This window comes from Convolutriloba macropyga, chromosome 6 (assembly GCF_964194025.1).
Source record: "Convolutriloba macropyga chromosome 6, txConMacr16.3, whole genome shotgun sequence".
NCBI classification, from domain to species: domain Eukaryota; kingdom Metazoa; phylum Xenacoelomorpha; order Acoela; family Convolutidae; genus Convolutriloba; species Convolutriloba macropyga.
In genome coordinates, this window is record NC_134473.1 from 63,980,345 (window position 1) to 63,995,734 (window position 15,390).

Genomic DNA, 15,390 nt, shown 5'->3' on the forward strand with positions numbered 1-15,390 from the left:
GCCTATATTTGTTCGGTATCGCAGTCTGCTAAATTGGTAGAACTTATAAATAGACAACAGAACCCACTCTAACCAAAATAAGGATGAACTAAAAGGTTTGTCAATATCGCAGCATACTCAAAGTGAAATACAGAGTCCTCGATGAAGTTGCTCTCAATAAATTATTTGAAAACCAAACATCTGAAAGGGAAGAAGGTCGTTTATTGTCACTCTCTCTCTTTCTCTCTTTCTCAATCAGGAGCCTGGTTCTCGTCGGCTCCCCCATACCGGCACTTGGCTTCCATCTTTTGCCAAACGAGTTTTGTGCAGCCCTTTAGATGCACTCCGTGATCGTACTGTTACATGCCATGGCTGGAGTGATGTCATTCTGGAGAACGATCGGCTAAAGAGCAAAATTTTGTCCGCTTGCCGCCACTCTGTCGCCATTTTACGAGCAGAAAAACTTGATACTAGAGATAAAGTCCCTAACCTTGAGGTGTGTATTTACTTTGTTTGGTCTGTGGAAGAGCCAGAGGCTCTGGGTGTAACCATTTCTTCCCCACGGCCACCTAGTATCACAAATGCGGCGCGGAAGTCTGGTTTGAGCAATATTCCCAACAACGTGCCAACATAGATGTTCAATTCTTTACTATGGTTTTTGAATCATTTGGTGGACTCTCTATATTTGTGACAAAGACTTTAAAACGATTAGCTCTTCTCACTGACAACAGATGTTTTTACTCAGCTGGTTTGTCAGTTGCTTTCAACGGGCTTGCTCAATCGGTTTCAGTCACACTGATGCAAGGAACCGCTATAATGTTGATAGCAAGAAGTGCAGACCCATGAGCCAGTAGCAAGCAAAAGAAGCATCATTATGTCTCGCGACTTTTAAACAAAAGCGAGGCGTCTCCAATGTTAAATATCTAGTTGATAACCCGATTGTGTGGGCTTCAGTATTCCAATTGAAAACTCGATTGCATGTGTTCTTTCTCTAATCCAATTGGAAACCCGTTTGTGTGGATTTAGATTAAAATAGTAAATTAACATGAGAATGACGAGGGGCCAATAATCTGAGAGTTGCTGTGATTCAAAATTTGGATTATGACTTTGAACTGAAAACTAATAGCATGAGTTATTGAAATGGTCAAAGATTATGTTACCCAACCATCTTTTAATTGAGCTTTTATTTCATGTAAAAAAACATGATAAAAAGCACACTTCTAAATTCACCACAAAGTCTTTTCATAACCAATTTTGATCCCTTTGGTCTTTTCAAAAGTCAACTCACTGTCCCAGTAAACGATGGCATAATGGCTGACTTTCATTATATTTATTTTTTAGTTTCTGATTTCAAACTGAAAGTGAAAGAGAATGGATAATAGCTCATATCGAATATTCATAAGGTCCTCCCCCGTTACAGAGCACATGGTAATCATTATGTAAAAATATGGCACGTGCGTCTGGGAGTACAAATAATATGCACCCACTAATCTGGAGGGAGGGGGGGGGGGTGACACAAACGGGAAAAACCCACAATTTAACGATGATTCAGGGCCATATTTTTAACCTATTGTGGCAATGGTGGATTCCCTGAACTCTCTCAAACACAGTTGATTGAGGAATGATGTCTTCCCAACTGAAGCATCCCCACACAGAATGACCTTGAAGGTGTACTCGACCAGATTTGGGAACTGGTACCAGTCCAGTTGAACATACTCTTGTTCAGCCCTCTCTGCAGCCTCCTTTTTCCTCTCTTCCTCCTCCCCTTCATCTTCTGAGAGATGTCTGGTGGTATTGGGGGTGGTATTGACTGTACTCGTGTACTCATCCGAACTGCTTTTGTCATTCGAGGTCAATTCCTCGTCTTCTAAGTCTGGTGACGTCATCTCGTTTCGCACAACGCGTTTCGGAGCACCTTCGGCCTAAAGCAGCGATAGTATGTGCCTAAAGAAAGTGTACCCCCATCTGAGTTGGTACCCAGTAATTGTACCCCCCCCCCCCCACACACACACACACCCGACGCACGTGCTATATTTTTGCTACTTTGTCATGGCACTTGCTCTGCGCAACTGGAGGGGCGCACAACGTACTGGGGGGGGGGGGGGGGCAATGGAAAAGATTCAAAAAATCGTGTATTTTTAACCAATTAAAAGTTCAACCCGAGAAAATTGTGCAAAATTAGACGATTTTTTGCGCAAATGCGGCTTTTTATTGTATGTTCGTTTTCACATGAGAAATTGGTTATAAAATAATGGATTTTTTATTAAGCATCATATGAGTTCTCATGTAACTTTTTTATGTTCTGTCGAAATTGAAATAAGCATACGCTGTGTTGGAATATAATTGTGGCGCAATGTCAAACAGTTTAGGTCAAAATTGTGTATAATCATTCACCATGCAAGACAGTTTTAGAGTGTTCCCCGGACAAAAAATTGTGAATTTGCAGAACCTAGTGTGGTCTCGGGTGCTCGAATTTTGTACACCATTCCATACTTTTATGTAATCTCTAATTAGTCACACTTCTGATTAGACACTATTGACCATTATCTCTGCAAAATCACGAATAAGGTTATTGAAACAAAAATAATGCGTCCTGAGGGAGGAGGGGTACAAACAGTTCCTGTTCTCTTCTCTTCTGTTAATTCAAAGAAATTGTGTTGCATTATATGGCGCCGTCTTTGCAAGATCTCGTCACGAATTTCCATGATTTTTAAAGTCAAAATTGAAGTGACGATTTTGGTCACGCCGAAACAGGAAGCGGAGCAAAAAGCGAATGATTTTGTGTCGTGAATATTTTTCAATTCAGTATAATTTTCAGGTAGAGTGAGAAAACAGTGTTTGCACAAAAATTCGCTTTTTTTATTGTGGTTTTTTTGTGCACGTTTTATTGTTTATCAAGCTTTCATCTTGTTTTATTTTCTACATGGTTTTCAGAATACATTCCTCGCCATTTCGAGGCCTATTTTTCCAATTATTTAACCTGCGATGTATTTGCTGTATCGTCCCTCTCAGTATCTGTAGACATGGTCACTTCACTATACTCAATTGACTCATCTTCTCCTGTCATATCCACGCTTTTATCCCTCTTACTTGTTTCTTCCCTTTCCTCCTCTTGTTCACATGCTGACGTTGCCCGGTGGGAAAGGATTTTGGGCTCCTCCATCGTGTGAAGGACTTGTTCACTTAACTGTTCATCTTCGATTACAGTATCTTGAGTAGGTAAAGCTATTGACAAAACTGTTTCTTACTTCGTGTTTTCTTTTTTAAAAAAAAATAAAAATCGAGCACCCTCATAAAATATCAACTCGTGCCTTAGATGGTAAATTATCCCTGTGAAGTAATCGCTGGTTGCCCAACTTAGACGAAACCTTGTAAACTTCTAAGACTTATAAGGTTGATGTAGAAAGCTTTCGAAACTTTGTATGGCGGTGTATAAGGCCGTAATAAGGTTTCTACGGCACTCTAGCCAAATTTTGTAATCACCAATTTCTAAAGTCTGACCCCAGTCTGGTTCAAGTTATTTTTTTTAATACTTTTCAGTATAATTTAAGTATATTCTTAATTGTGCCGTTATGTTGATGATGACAGCTGGCAAGGCTGTGTTAACTACGGTTTCCAAAGGCTAAGGTTGTTCCGCTGCGACTGTTCAGACACAAAAAATTGTTAACATAGCTGGCAGATTGCCGGAATATCTGTGAAACCGATACTTGCTTGAGGTAAAATACAGACAAAAACAGATATAGAAATTAATTGAAAAATTAGCCCTTCCGTTTTATAAAAAATCAACAATTTTCAGCAATGAATTCATATGGCTTGTTCAATTTCAGCTGAAACAAATTCAAAATAAACTTTAATTTTCAAAATGCAAAAATGAGGAAAATTATTTCAGAGTGAGTGCGTATCCAAGTGAACTTTTCTGAGTGCAAAAATTTTTGACCTTGCAAAAGTTTGAGCGCGTGGCCTCCCTATATGAGTTATTGACCTTAATCACTCATCAGAAGCACTCATAGCGAGTCCAAAGTACAAAAAAGCAAAAAACCAAGCCTGAAAAGGTCATTCAAAAGTCAAACAAAAGTATGAAAACAAAACTTTTTTACGAGAGTCAACTAAGAGATGTGAAAATTTAACTCTTATCGTGACAAGAAAAATTTGAGCATTGGTATCAATAATGCAATCAAACAAAACAACTATGACATCTTTCAGTTACGAAACAATAGAGATACTCAAGCCTAAATCTTAAGTCGAAAATAGAAATCTTGAATCGGCAAAACCTTGTATTAATAGAAACACGTTTATTTAACTAAAATATCTGAATTTTAAGATAAGCTCCAAAAATTTACGGGGTTGTAATTTGTCACAAAAGAACATGTTTTCTTAACTCTCCAACCAAAAACAAACATTGCAGACAGAAAACTTTTTTGAAGATTGAACTGAATTAAAAAAGACACCATAGTTAGTATTTAGGTCTCAGTTGAACAATAATGTCTGTTTTTGGCACCATAACATTTCCAGACAATTAACAAAATTGTCTCCTTTTAGAGATTTCTTTGATAAATTGAAAAAAAAATTGAAAAAATTAATTCCAACAGGACAACGAAAAGAGAAGTGCATAAGAAAAAATCAATCATTAGCAAAAACATTTTGCAGAAAAACTCAACCAATTCAAATAGTACTCAAAATTATAATAGTTATTCCCATAATTCTCAGAGCATCATTTAGTCAAAAAAATATGAATGCAACAAGAAATTGACAAATCACAGAAAACGCAGCTCAAAAGTAGCTTGTAACGTAACTAATGTAGCATGAATCTTCAAAATTTGAAACGTTCCAAGTCAATTTAAAAAAATTTAAGTCGAAAACGAGTATAATGCATTATTCAGCACTGGAGGTTCAGTTAATTCCTACTCTCAGAACTGAAAAGTGAAAACAGAGTTTCATAAACGATACTATTACTAATGAAATATTTACACAAAATTGTCAGTGAAAAAAAAACAATCATTAAACAAGTTTTCTTTGAATTTCGATCACCTCACAAAAAAACCAAACACAAAACAAAAACCCAATACGATGCACAGAGAGCCCATTAACCAAGCTACAAAATAATTTCAAAAGAATGGAAAAAATTGCCGCTCTTACTAGATTTTGTACGAATTTACAAAGAAACACCTCATATAAAAGAAAGCAGTCAGCGTATGAAGTGTCAAAGCTATGTTGCCATTTACACTGATTACAAAAAAAGTTCATCCAAAGATCCCCAAAACGAAATAATTGATAAAAGCTAAAAATTGAATATAAAAACTGAAAACCATGAGCAAAGTTTTCATTCGAAAGACTTTATTTGGCCGTAAAAACATTGTTGTATGAATTTTAGGTGGTTGCTAACGCAGGCTCAATCACAAAACTGTAATTAAATCAAACTAAAGAAAAAAATTTATCCAAAAGTACGACAAACCGGCCGAGAATGGTTATCTTTATGCACCATTTTCTCGAAAACTCTTTTCAGAGTCGAAATTCAAAAGATCATTCGTTCAACGCAGCGCATGATCAAAACATCAGTAGCTAAGAAAAAAAATAGTTCACACGGCAATTAACTTACTTTTGCTATTATATCAAAACGCCGCCTAACAAATAGTACTTTCATTACTATTAACAAAGCCAATAGAAAACCGGAAACGAATCGAAGATTCGTTAATATGAACTCTAAAATAACTTTACTTGAATCAGAAATACCAAAGAAAAAAGAGTAATAACAAAAAACAAAGTTTATTGCCATATAAAACTATAGAAAATGTTTTGAAAAAAATGCAGACACAGTTTCCAGTTTGGTAGTATGGTTAGGCGAGGGTGGGAGCCGGAGGAGGGGGTAGGTATGTGTGGGTGGGCAGTTGTGCAGGGAAGGGTGGGGCTGGGGTTGACTGGGGTTGGGTGCCATTTGGTGGGTTTGGAGGAATAGCTAGGCTGTGGGGCAGATGGGTGGTACGGGTCGGTGGTAGACAGGGGATATGTGGTCGGTGGGGTAGGTAAGGGGTGTGGTGGGTAGGTGGAGTGTAGGGGTTTACTTTGGATAGGTTGGATGGACTGTTTTGGGAAGAACGTTTCTGGAAATGACCTTTTCACATTGAATATGATTACAAGCAGTTCCCAATTGCTACATTGTAGAAATTAAGCAACTGTTAAGGTTCAACATTTGAAGCATTAGTTGACGTTTCAAAACAGAAGCTAATGTCTGAAATCAAAAAATCAAAATTGAAGTCATAAAAATCTTGCTTCAGCCAAAATAAAAATCTGCATAATACCAATACTCCACTTTGAGTTGTAAAAACCAAGAGCACTGCAATATACGCTTAGCTTACAGCTTCTCAGCTATAATATTGCATCTAAATAGTTAACATCTAAATGCAGATCGTAATCATAGGTGTCTGCAAGTAATTTACCTGATTTGTACGGAGACAAGCAATTTCTCGTGAAATTGCTTCGGTAACTTTACACTGTGCAGGAAAAGACGCTGCTAGATTATTTACATTGTTTGTTGTAATAACCAGTACCATCTTTTACCAGGCTACAAAAACCGTTTTAGTTTAGTCACTTATGTTAACCAAAGCAAAAATTTTGTCCACGGGGCAAGAAGAAACAGTTGCCTATAGACTGACTGCTGTTCATCACTCCAGTAGAAACAGCCGAGTGAAACGATTCCCCCTCCCCCTCCCCCTCCATCTCCCCCTTCATCTCCGCCTCCAGATCAAGTTGCTGCTCTTTCTCATCTTCCTTATCTTCAACTTCATGTCTGGCCAGACTGTTGAAATGTCTGGTTTTATTGCCAGCTTGTCTGAGATGCCACAAAGGAGTACTTGTTGAAGATGCTGCTAAAGAAGAGCCTGAAATAGGCAAGGTTACTAGTGAAACAAAATTGGTACAAGTTGCCGAGAAGTGCATCATTATCAATTACTAAACAAAAAATGTTAATGACCGAGGGGAAATTTAATTTTTTTTAAATAATTGCAAAAAAAGCATTTCCCCACTTTTCACGCTTCATATAATTTTTCAACAACGGCACTTAGTTACACAAACAGTGGGAAAAAAGTAACTTATATCGCGAAAACTTATATCACGTGCTATTATTCACAACGTAACGTGCTATCAAGCAACATATAATTTGTAACTGGGGACGCAAAAAACACTGGGGGATGCAAAACCAAACACATCCTAAAAATTCACCATTTTGAGCTTGTAATTAGCCTAAAACATTATTGCCGAATTTTATTGGTAAATAATTGAGACCAAATTCAGCGCGAATCAATTGTTCTGCTGAGCAGTGCTATGGGTAATTCCCGGGTCGCCGCTTCCTTGGTTCCATACAAGGATCATATATGATGTCATAGAAATCATAACGTATTTACTAATACGATCCTTGCACTGAAATGAAAGAAAGCCTAATTGGTGAACAATAACCACAATAAAACAGTAAAACCGCTTTTTGTATTTTTAATCCAATGATAGTGTCGAGAGCGAAATTTATGATATTGATAATCACTTAGGCTTTCTTTCATTTCAGTTATTAGACACTGTAACAGTGATAATGGGTGAAGTGAAAAGGAGTTACTTAAAGTGTGGAAAGTAGTTGTCAAAAATGGGGACACATATAAACAACTTTGCAGGAAATTTGAACTAAATTAGCGTAGTGTCACTGGTTTCCACAAACGCTCAGAACTATTCTTAAGACATGGGTCACTGAAAGTGCGGACCGAGTAGAATATGTATAACCATTTTTGGACATTCGCCATGTATCAAAGAAATAAAGATTCGTTCAAGATATCACCTATCCTGTTAAGATATTCTTTTAAGATATCAACTACAAGTGATGAGTAACGAAAATGCTTTTAGCAACAATTTTTCTGGATCCGCAATTAGAAAACAAACTATGCATCTATAAGCAGTCATTTATAGATGGAAAATAGCGATGCTCGAGAAAAGCATAGAATAGAAAGAAATAGAATTAGCGCATAGAACAGAACGATATAGAAGGCATAGAATTAGCATAATTGTTGTCCATGATGACGCTATTAATGTCACTTTCGAATCAGTACCTCAAAGTGTGATAGGAAACTCACAAGCAAGTAATCCATTTTGTGCAGGAAAGTCCTTTGGGAGTGAGTCTTTTATAAAAAGAGATTTTTCACTAAAAGTTGCTAAAGATTTAAAACCCTGATTTTTCAAATTGGCTTTTTAACTTAGTTTTCACTCTTTACAAGTTGTTTTAAATTCACATCTCCGTCGCTTTGCTAAGCATTAGCCTTCGCCTTGGCCAAAATGGTACCTTGGCCAAAATGAGCCAGCTGAGCGCTCTTCTATCAGAAAATAGAGCAACCGCTGATAATACTTCACCTGATGAAAAAAATTTGAATCTAGTTCAAAACAAACGTAAACGTTTTCGAAATCAAAACGAGAGGAATTCGATATCAGAGCCAATGAGACCAATAGTTATAACAATGAATCCGATATACACTCAAATGCAATTTGCCTGAGCTATGAAGACAAAGATCCCACAACTGAAAATACAACGAATTAGAGAATTGCTACCTCCGGAAATAGTCTCATGTCAAGTATAAAGCTGCAGCAAGTATTCCCAAACGCAAATGTAAACGCAGGAATTACACTGCCAAAAGCCAAGTTCAAACCAAGCTTTGTTATGTCATGCGCATCACAGCATCCAAGAAGATGAAATAAAAGAGGAACTAACGGATGAGCAATAACGGAAAGAATGTAATAAAAGCGTCAAGGATTTTAAGCCGAGCGAGTGGAAAACCTACAAGGCTTATCAGATTAAGAGCAGATTCACTGTGTAAAGATTGGTTGGCTGATCCACAGATGTGAACCAAGAAAAGAGCCACCACATGTTAAACAATGCTTCAAGTGAGCAGCGTTGCCTGTGATGCACAGGCCAGCACACAGAAAAGCAATGCACCGAATCAAAAGAAAAAGCCAAGTGTGCTGAGTGTGGTGGATCGCACGCATCTGTGTACAAAGGATGTTCTTCCTATCAAAACGCAGTTGCTGAAGCAACAAAGAGAAAACAAGATATCAAGTACTGAAGAGTACCAACAACCCGAAATGTGAAACCCAAACTCATTTGTCTCTGCGATAAACATAAGTGTTCTGATTGCTGAAGTACTCAGCCAAATCTGATCAACCTTCAATACAATGTCTTACAGTGATAAGATCACTGTTGTCAGTATTAGTGCAGGCAGAATTTTGGGTGATAATATAGAAGGTAAAAAAAGTATATGACAGCATCAGTAATGCTAATAACAATTTCGCGATTGTTCCGACTTAAAAAACTTCAACAAACACCCATCAATTCAGCCGACATGGATAAAAAAAATTATGCAATGGAACTGCCGAGGTTTATCTAGCAAAATATCAGAACTTCTCGTTTTTTTGAAGGAAAACGACATTGATATTGTGTGCTTGAATGAAGTCAAGAGTTGGCATAATGAAAATCTCAGCGATGATCATTTCGTAGTCCCAGAAACAAATGGAACTAAGTCACATGGCTCTATGATTTTAGCAAAGAAGGGAACGACAATAATTGAAGTTAAACCTGAAAAATTTGATAGAAATGAACGGGGCAGTTTTCAACATAATAAAAGCACGGTCTGAAGAACCTGTTTTAGGTCATCTCTGAGTTATAGCTCTTTACAACTCACCAGGTCACGATTTAAACCTCTAAGAAATTTTTGAAACTCAAACGAAAAACATTTTTAGCTGCGGAGGTTTCAACGCTCCGAATCAAGAGCTGAATACCACATATAACACTGACAATGGTGAAAAAGTTCTCGAAACGGTTGAAACTGGGACTTTTAAGCTTCTGAATAATGGTTTTCATACATATCAATCACATCAAGAACACTTTCGAAATATGCTTGATCTACACTTCATCGATCAATCAGTCTTCAACTTCTTTGACACATTTTATATTTTCGATGACTTTGGTAGTTACCACGGCTCAACCATTACAATCTTGAATATAGTATTTCAGAACGGATTTGATTTGAAGGCAAAAATTAACATCAAAAAATTCTACCAGATTGTCAGACAAGAATATGAAAACTCTGTGCTCTATCCACCAGTCTATCCAGAAGCAGAAGAACTGAATCAATTCAATATAGTACTTGTACAGATCATTCAAAGCTCGCTACAGAAGTCGTATATCCTGCAAAGATTTCCTTTTGGACATGAAACTATAAAACTTATCCGCGAAAAGAAGAAAGAAGAAGAGCTGAAAAGAACAAACGGAGAAAAGTACAAATCCCTGAAAAAGAAAACAAATTTCCTCCAAAGAGAAAAAAGAGGTCCATGACACGATCGGAAAAAATCAATTTATCAAAACTGATCGCAAGTGATCAAAATAGCGGGAGCAAAAGCTTTCAGAGAGCAGTCAAAGCATTATGTTGTGATCCACAAAAACGAAAAGAAACTGAACAAAGCGTTGGAGTCTCATATAAACAACTCAGAGCAACAACAGACACTGAAAAATGCAAAATTTTCAAAACTCCTCTACCAGATACAATAAAAGATCATAAATACGAAAGCTAGGAACAAAATGATCACTTCGAGAGAGTCGAAAAGAAGACAAAAAAATTCTCTAATACCAAAATATTGAACCAAATATCTATTGCGTTATAAAAAAAGACTAATATGATGAAATTCTGAATCAAACAAGTAGATCAAGTCCAGAACCAGACAAAATCGGCTATGACATCCTGAGAGGTTTCCTAAGATCCTCAAAGCATATATTTGTCTCCTTTTAAACAAAGCTTCAAGTGTGTCAGAAATATGCAAAATCCGCCAATGAGTGTAAAAATGAGCAGCGTTGCCTGTGATGCACAGGCCAGCACACAGCAAAGCAATGCACCGAATCAAATGAAAAAGCCAAGTGTGCTAATTGTGGTGGATCGCACGCATCTGTGTACAAAGGATGTTCTTCCTATCAAAACGCAGTTGTTGAAGCAAAAAAGTGAAAACAAGATATCAAGTACTCAGCAGTCGCAACAACCCGAAATGTTAAACCCAAATTCATTTATCACTGCGATAAACATAATTGTTCTGATTGCTGAAGTACTCAGCCAAATCCGATCAACCTTCAATACAATATCTTACAGTGATATAATCAATGTTGTCAGTATTAATTCACGCAGAAATTTTGGTAAAAATATAGCAGGTCAAAAAGTACATGGCAGCTACAATAATGCTAATAATAATTCTGCAATTGTTCCAACGCAAAAAGTTTTAACAAACAGCCATCAATTCAGCCGACATGGATGAAATCAAAACTATGCAATGGAAATGCCGAGGCTTATCTAGCAAAATATCAGACCTTATCGTTTTTTTGAAGGAAAACGACATCGTTATTGTGTGCCTGAGTTGGAATAATAAAAAAATCTCACCGATGATCAATTCGTAGGCCTGAAACAAAAGGAACTAAGTCACATGGCTCAATTATTTTAGCAAAGAAGGGAACGACAATAATTGAAGTTAAACCTGCAAAAATTTGATAGAAATGAACGGGGAAGTTTTCAAAATAAAAAAAGCATGGTCTGAAGTACCTGTTTTAGGTAATCTCTGGGTTATAGCTCTTTACAACTCACCAGGTCGCGATTCAAACCTGTCAGAAATTTCTGAAACTGAAACGAGAAACGTTTCTAGTTGCGGAGGCTTCAACGCTCCAAATCAAGAGCTGAATTCCACATATAACAGTGACAATGGTGAAAAAGTTCTCGAAACGGCTGAAACTGGGACTTTTAAGCTTCTAAATAATGATTTTCACACATATCGATCACGTCAAGAAGACTGTCGAAATACGCTTGATCTACACTTCACCGATCAATCAGTCTTCAAATTCTTTGACATTTTTTGTTTCCGACGACTTTGGTAGTAACCACAGCTCAACCATTACATCCTTGAATATAGTAATTCAGAAAAGATTTGATTTGAAGGCAAAAATTATCTTTAAAAAATTCAACCAGATTAGCAGAAAAGAATATGAAAACTCTGTGCTCTAGCCACCAGTATATCCAGAAGCAGAAGAACTGAATCAATTCAATGAAGTATTTGAACAGATAAATCAAAGCTCGCTACAGGAGTCGTATATCCTGCAAAAAAGTTTTCCCTTTTGACATGAAACTATAAAACTTATCCGCGAAAAGAAGAAAGAAGAAGAGCTGAAAAGAACAAACGGAGAAAAGTACAAATCCCTGAAAAAGAAAACAAATTTCCTCCAAAGAGAAAAAAGAGGTCCATGACACGATCGGAAAAAATCAATTTATCCAAACTGATCGCAAGTGATCAAAATAGCAGGAGCAAAAGCTTTCAGAGAGCAGTTAAAGCATTATCTGGTGATCCAAAAACTGAACAAAGCGTTGGAGTCTTATATAAACAACTCAGAGCAACAATAGACACTGAGAAATGTGAAATTTTTAAAATTTTTCTATCAGATACAATATAAAATCATACATACGAAAGCTAGGAACTAAATGAGCACTTCGAAAGTGTCGAAAAGGAGACAAAAAGAATTCTTTAATAACAAAATATCGAACCAAATATCTATTGTGCCATAAAATTAGACCAAAATGAAGAAATTCGGAACAAAACAAGTAGATCAAGTCCAAAACCAGACAAAATCAGCTATAACATCCTAAAAAGGTTACCTAAAAGCCTCAAAGCATGTATTTGTCTTCTGCTAACTAGCTCAATTAACAGTTCTTATATTCCAACAACATGGAAAGAGTCACAAGTCAAAATATTATAAAAGCAAATAAAAACAAAAAAGTTGCAGAAAAATATCAAGCAATCAGGCTAACAAATTGCATTGCAAAATTTGCGAAACTGCAGTAAAGAATAATGTCCTAACGCACTGTGAAAACAATGGTGTCTTCAATGAAACGCAAAGTTCGTATAGAAAGGACCGCTGCACAACTGATATTTTGCTCAGACTTACTCAGCAGGTAACAGCGTTATTTCAATGGTCCGAAATTGCGGGATTTGTCTGCCTAGATATCGGAAAAGCGTTTGATGCAGTGTAGAGACTAGGAATTCAAAACCAACTGCACAAAATTGGTGTGCATCAACCTGTGATAAAATGGGATAACTCTTTCCTCTCTCAGAGAAGTATCTTCGTGAAAATTAATAACTCAAATAGTAGCACACTTTCAACACTAGCTGGCGTACCTCAGGGCACACGAAATGAAGGCAAAAACTCAATCAAATTTCACGGCGTAAACTTTACCCCGCATACACAGTGGAACGAACCCTGCAAAAATTTTGGTGACAAGAGCAAACAAAAAAATTTTACCAACTATGGTGGCTCAGTAAGATCAACTTTGACGAAGACTGCTTGCTGACTTGGTAGAAATCAAGGGTTCGACCTCTATTTCTCTATGCGAATGCCTGCTGGATTGACCAATCTTATTCAATTATCAACAACAAACAAATGACTCAAAATAGAACATTAAGGTTTTGTATGAGGAAACCACGCTGGTACAGTGTCAAAAAACTCCATGAAGAGTCAAATATACCTGTTGTAAGGGACATTCGGAACAGATTGATAAATGAGTGCCTGGAACGCGCGAAACAAAACAAGATCAATACTTGAACTCTTTCAGAAAAAAGACAACATCCGAGAAACAGTTATCAAAACACACTGGACCATCTGTCCTGCTTAAGCTCTTTACATTTAATTTCGAAAAGATTTCCACAGGTACAAATAACGAATAAACAATCAGAAAACAATCCCAACATCGACAACAATCAGAAAACATTGAGTGAGCAATCAACGATATTGGAACGAACCGAATGAAGCTCTGGAGGATGGTTCGAGTCAGAGCAACAGCTTACACGCTCCTTTTTTATTTTTATTTCTCTCATTTAAATTCCAGTTCCTATACTGTAGAACAGCAACAAACCAACGACTTATTGCCAGCCGCTGGTTTAATTAATTCGGGGTAAAATTAAACAAACAACGTCCTAACCCTTCAGCTAAGCTAGCCTCTCTCCTAGTAAATTCGGGGCATAGCTGTGAGAAACACAAGAAAAACACTAGCATTTTACACAGCTTTTATCTACTGATAAATTTTAATTGAGTAGCACCATTATAAACCAAGAAGACGTTCTTATTTTTTACATTCAATCCACTGATATTTTTATCAAAACTAGGTTACAGTTGTACAAATAATAACATAATATAGCGCTATGCGCGGTTTGCTTCAGTTGTTTTAAGGTTTCGGTTAACATAGCACTTTTTACCGCTTTTTATTCTTCTGTCGTAACTTTATTTCATTCATCTCAATGCTTTAATTTTTTAAAGCTACGTTATTAACTGTTTCAAGTGCACTTTTTCTTACCTTCTCTCAATTGATTTTAGCGCGTCTTAACGCTTGCCTTCATGAACAGAATTGCACTTTTATGACTAAAACAGCAAGTTTTAGCGCAGTCATCTAATACTTTGATCAAACGGGGCGCAGTAATTCAATCCCCACCACAAGCACAGCCCTATTTTCTTTCATTTATATTTTTTTTTGTTTTCTTTTATTATTTACTCTTCCTTCACTCAATATTTTTTTACTTCACGAATTATTAATCTTAATTTAAAACTTTTTTCTCCCTTGAATAAGAACAAACTATTGAAATCTTACCATGCATGGAAAATCGACGAGCAAATCAACTTTAACAGGGCTAGCCAAGAATACCAAGAAAAAGAATGAAAGCAAGCAGAGCCAGCAGAAACCCTTCCCGGCGCTTGAATTGGCTTCCAGCAACAAGAGCAATCAATGGGTTTTAAAGGAAAAACTTTAAAAACAAGAGCATAAACTCAATTCGAAATCGAATTCTCTGTTTTACTTATTGATGCCTTTTAAATTGACTAAACTTGATTGTACATACTTTAATTTTAATAAGGCAGAGTATAACACGATATCCTGTTTCTTGTTTCCGCGGTTGAAGTACAAAAACTCAGCGCGAAAAAATATATACAATGTAGTCACAAAAAAACTGCAATTGAAAAAAACTTCCGATAACCATTGCTTCAATCCAGTCGCTACAAAAACAGAGTTGCTGTACATTTTTGTCTAATATACAAGACGAAATCAGCTCTACAACCATTAACTTGTCTTTCAAATGACAATTAACTTGGTTAACATAACGGTGGTTATCAATACAACGGATCCAGAGTTTATGAATCTCAATTCATCAGCGTTTTTTATTTTTCCAAAAGTGTCTATCTATTTTAATACGTTCCCGCTATTTAATCAATTTGACCCTTAAATTTCCCCATCTAACATTCACCAAGATTTCTGAAGACACATTTTCGGGTATTTGACTGCTTTCTGTATTGTGCTTAACTGAATTAAAATATACTTA

General features: G+C 36.6%; 1 protein-coding gene across 2 annotated transcripts in view; it reads right to left on the reverse strand.

The window, feature by feature from the left end:
• The window catches only part of LOC142341861 (uncharacterized), a 62,297-nt gene that overhangs the window by 16,326 nt on the left and 30,581 nt on the right, over nucleotides 1-15,390 (reverse strand). For both annotated transcript variants that reach the window (XM_075393129.1, XM_075393130.1), the window contains 3 exons: nucleotides 6,618-6,854; nucleotides 2,960-3,204; nucleotides 1,547-1,901 (listed from right to left, as the gene is read on the reverse strand). In XM_075393129.1, coding sequence (XP_075249244.1) covers nucleotides 1,547-1,901; nucleotides 2,960-3,204; nucleotides 6,618-6,854 — 837 coding nt within the window. The remainder of the gene's footprint in view (nucleotides 1-1,546; nucleotides 1,902-2,959; nucleotides 3,205-6,617; nucleotides 6,855-15,390) is intronic.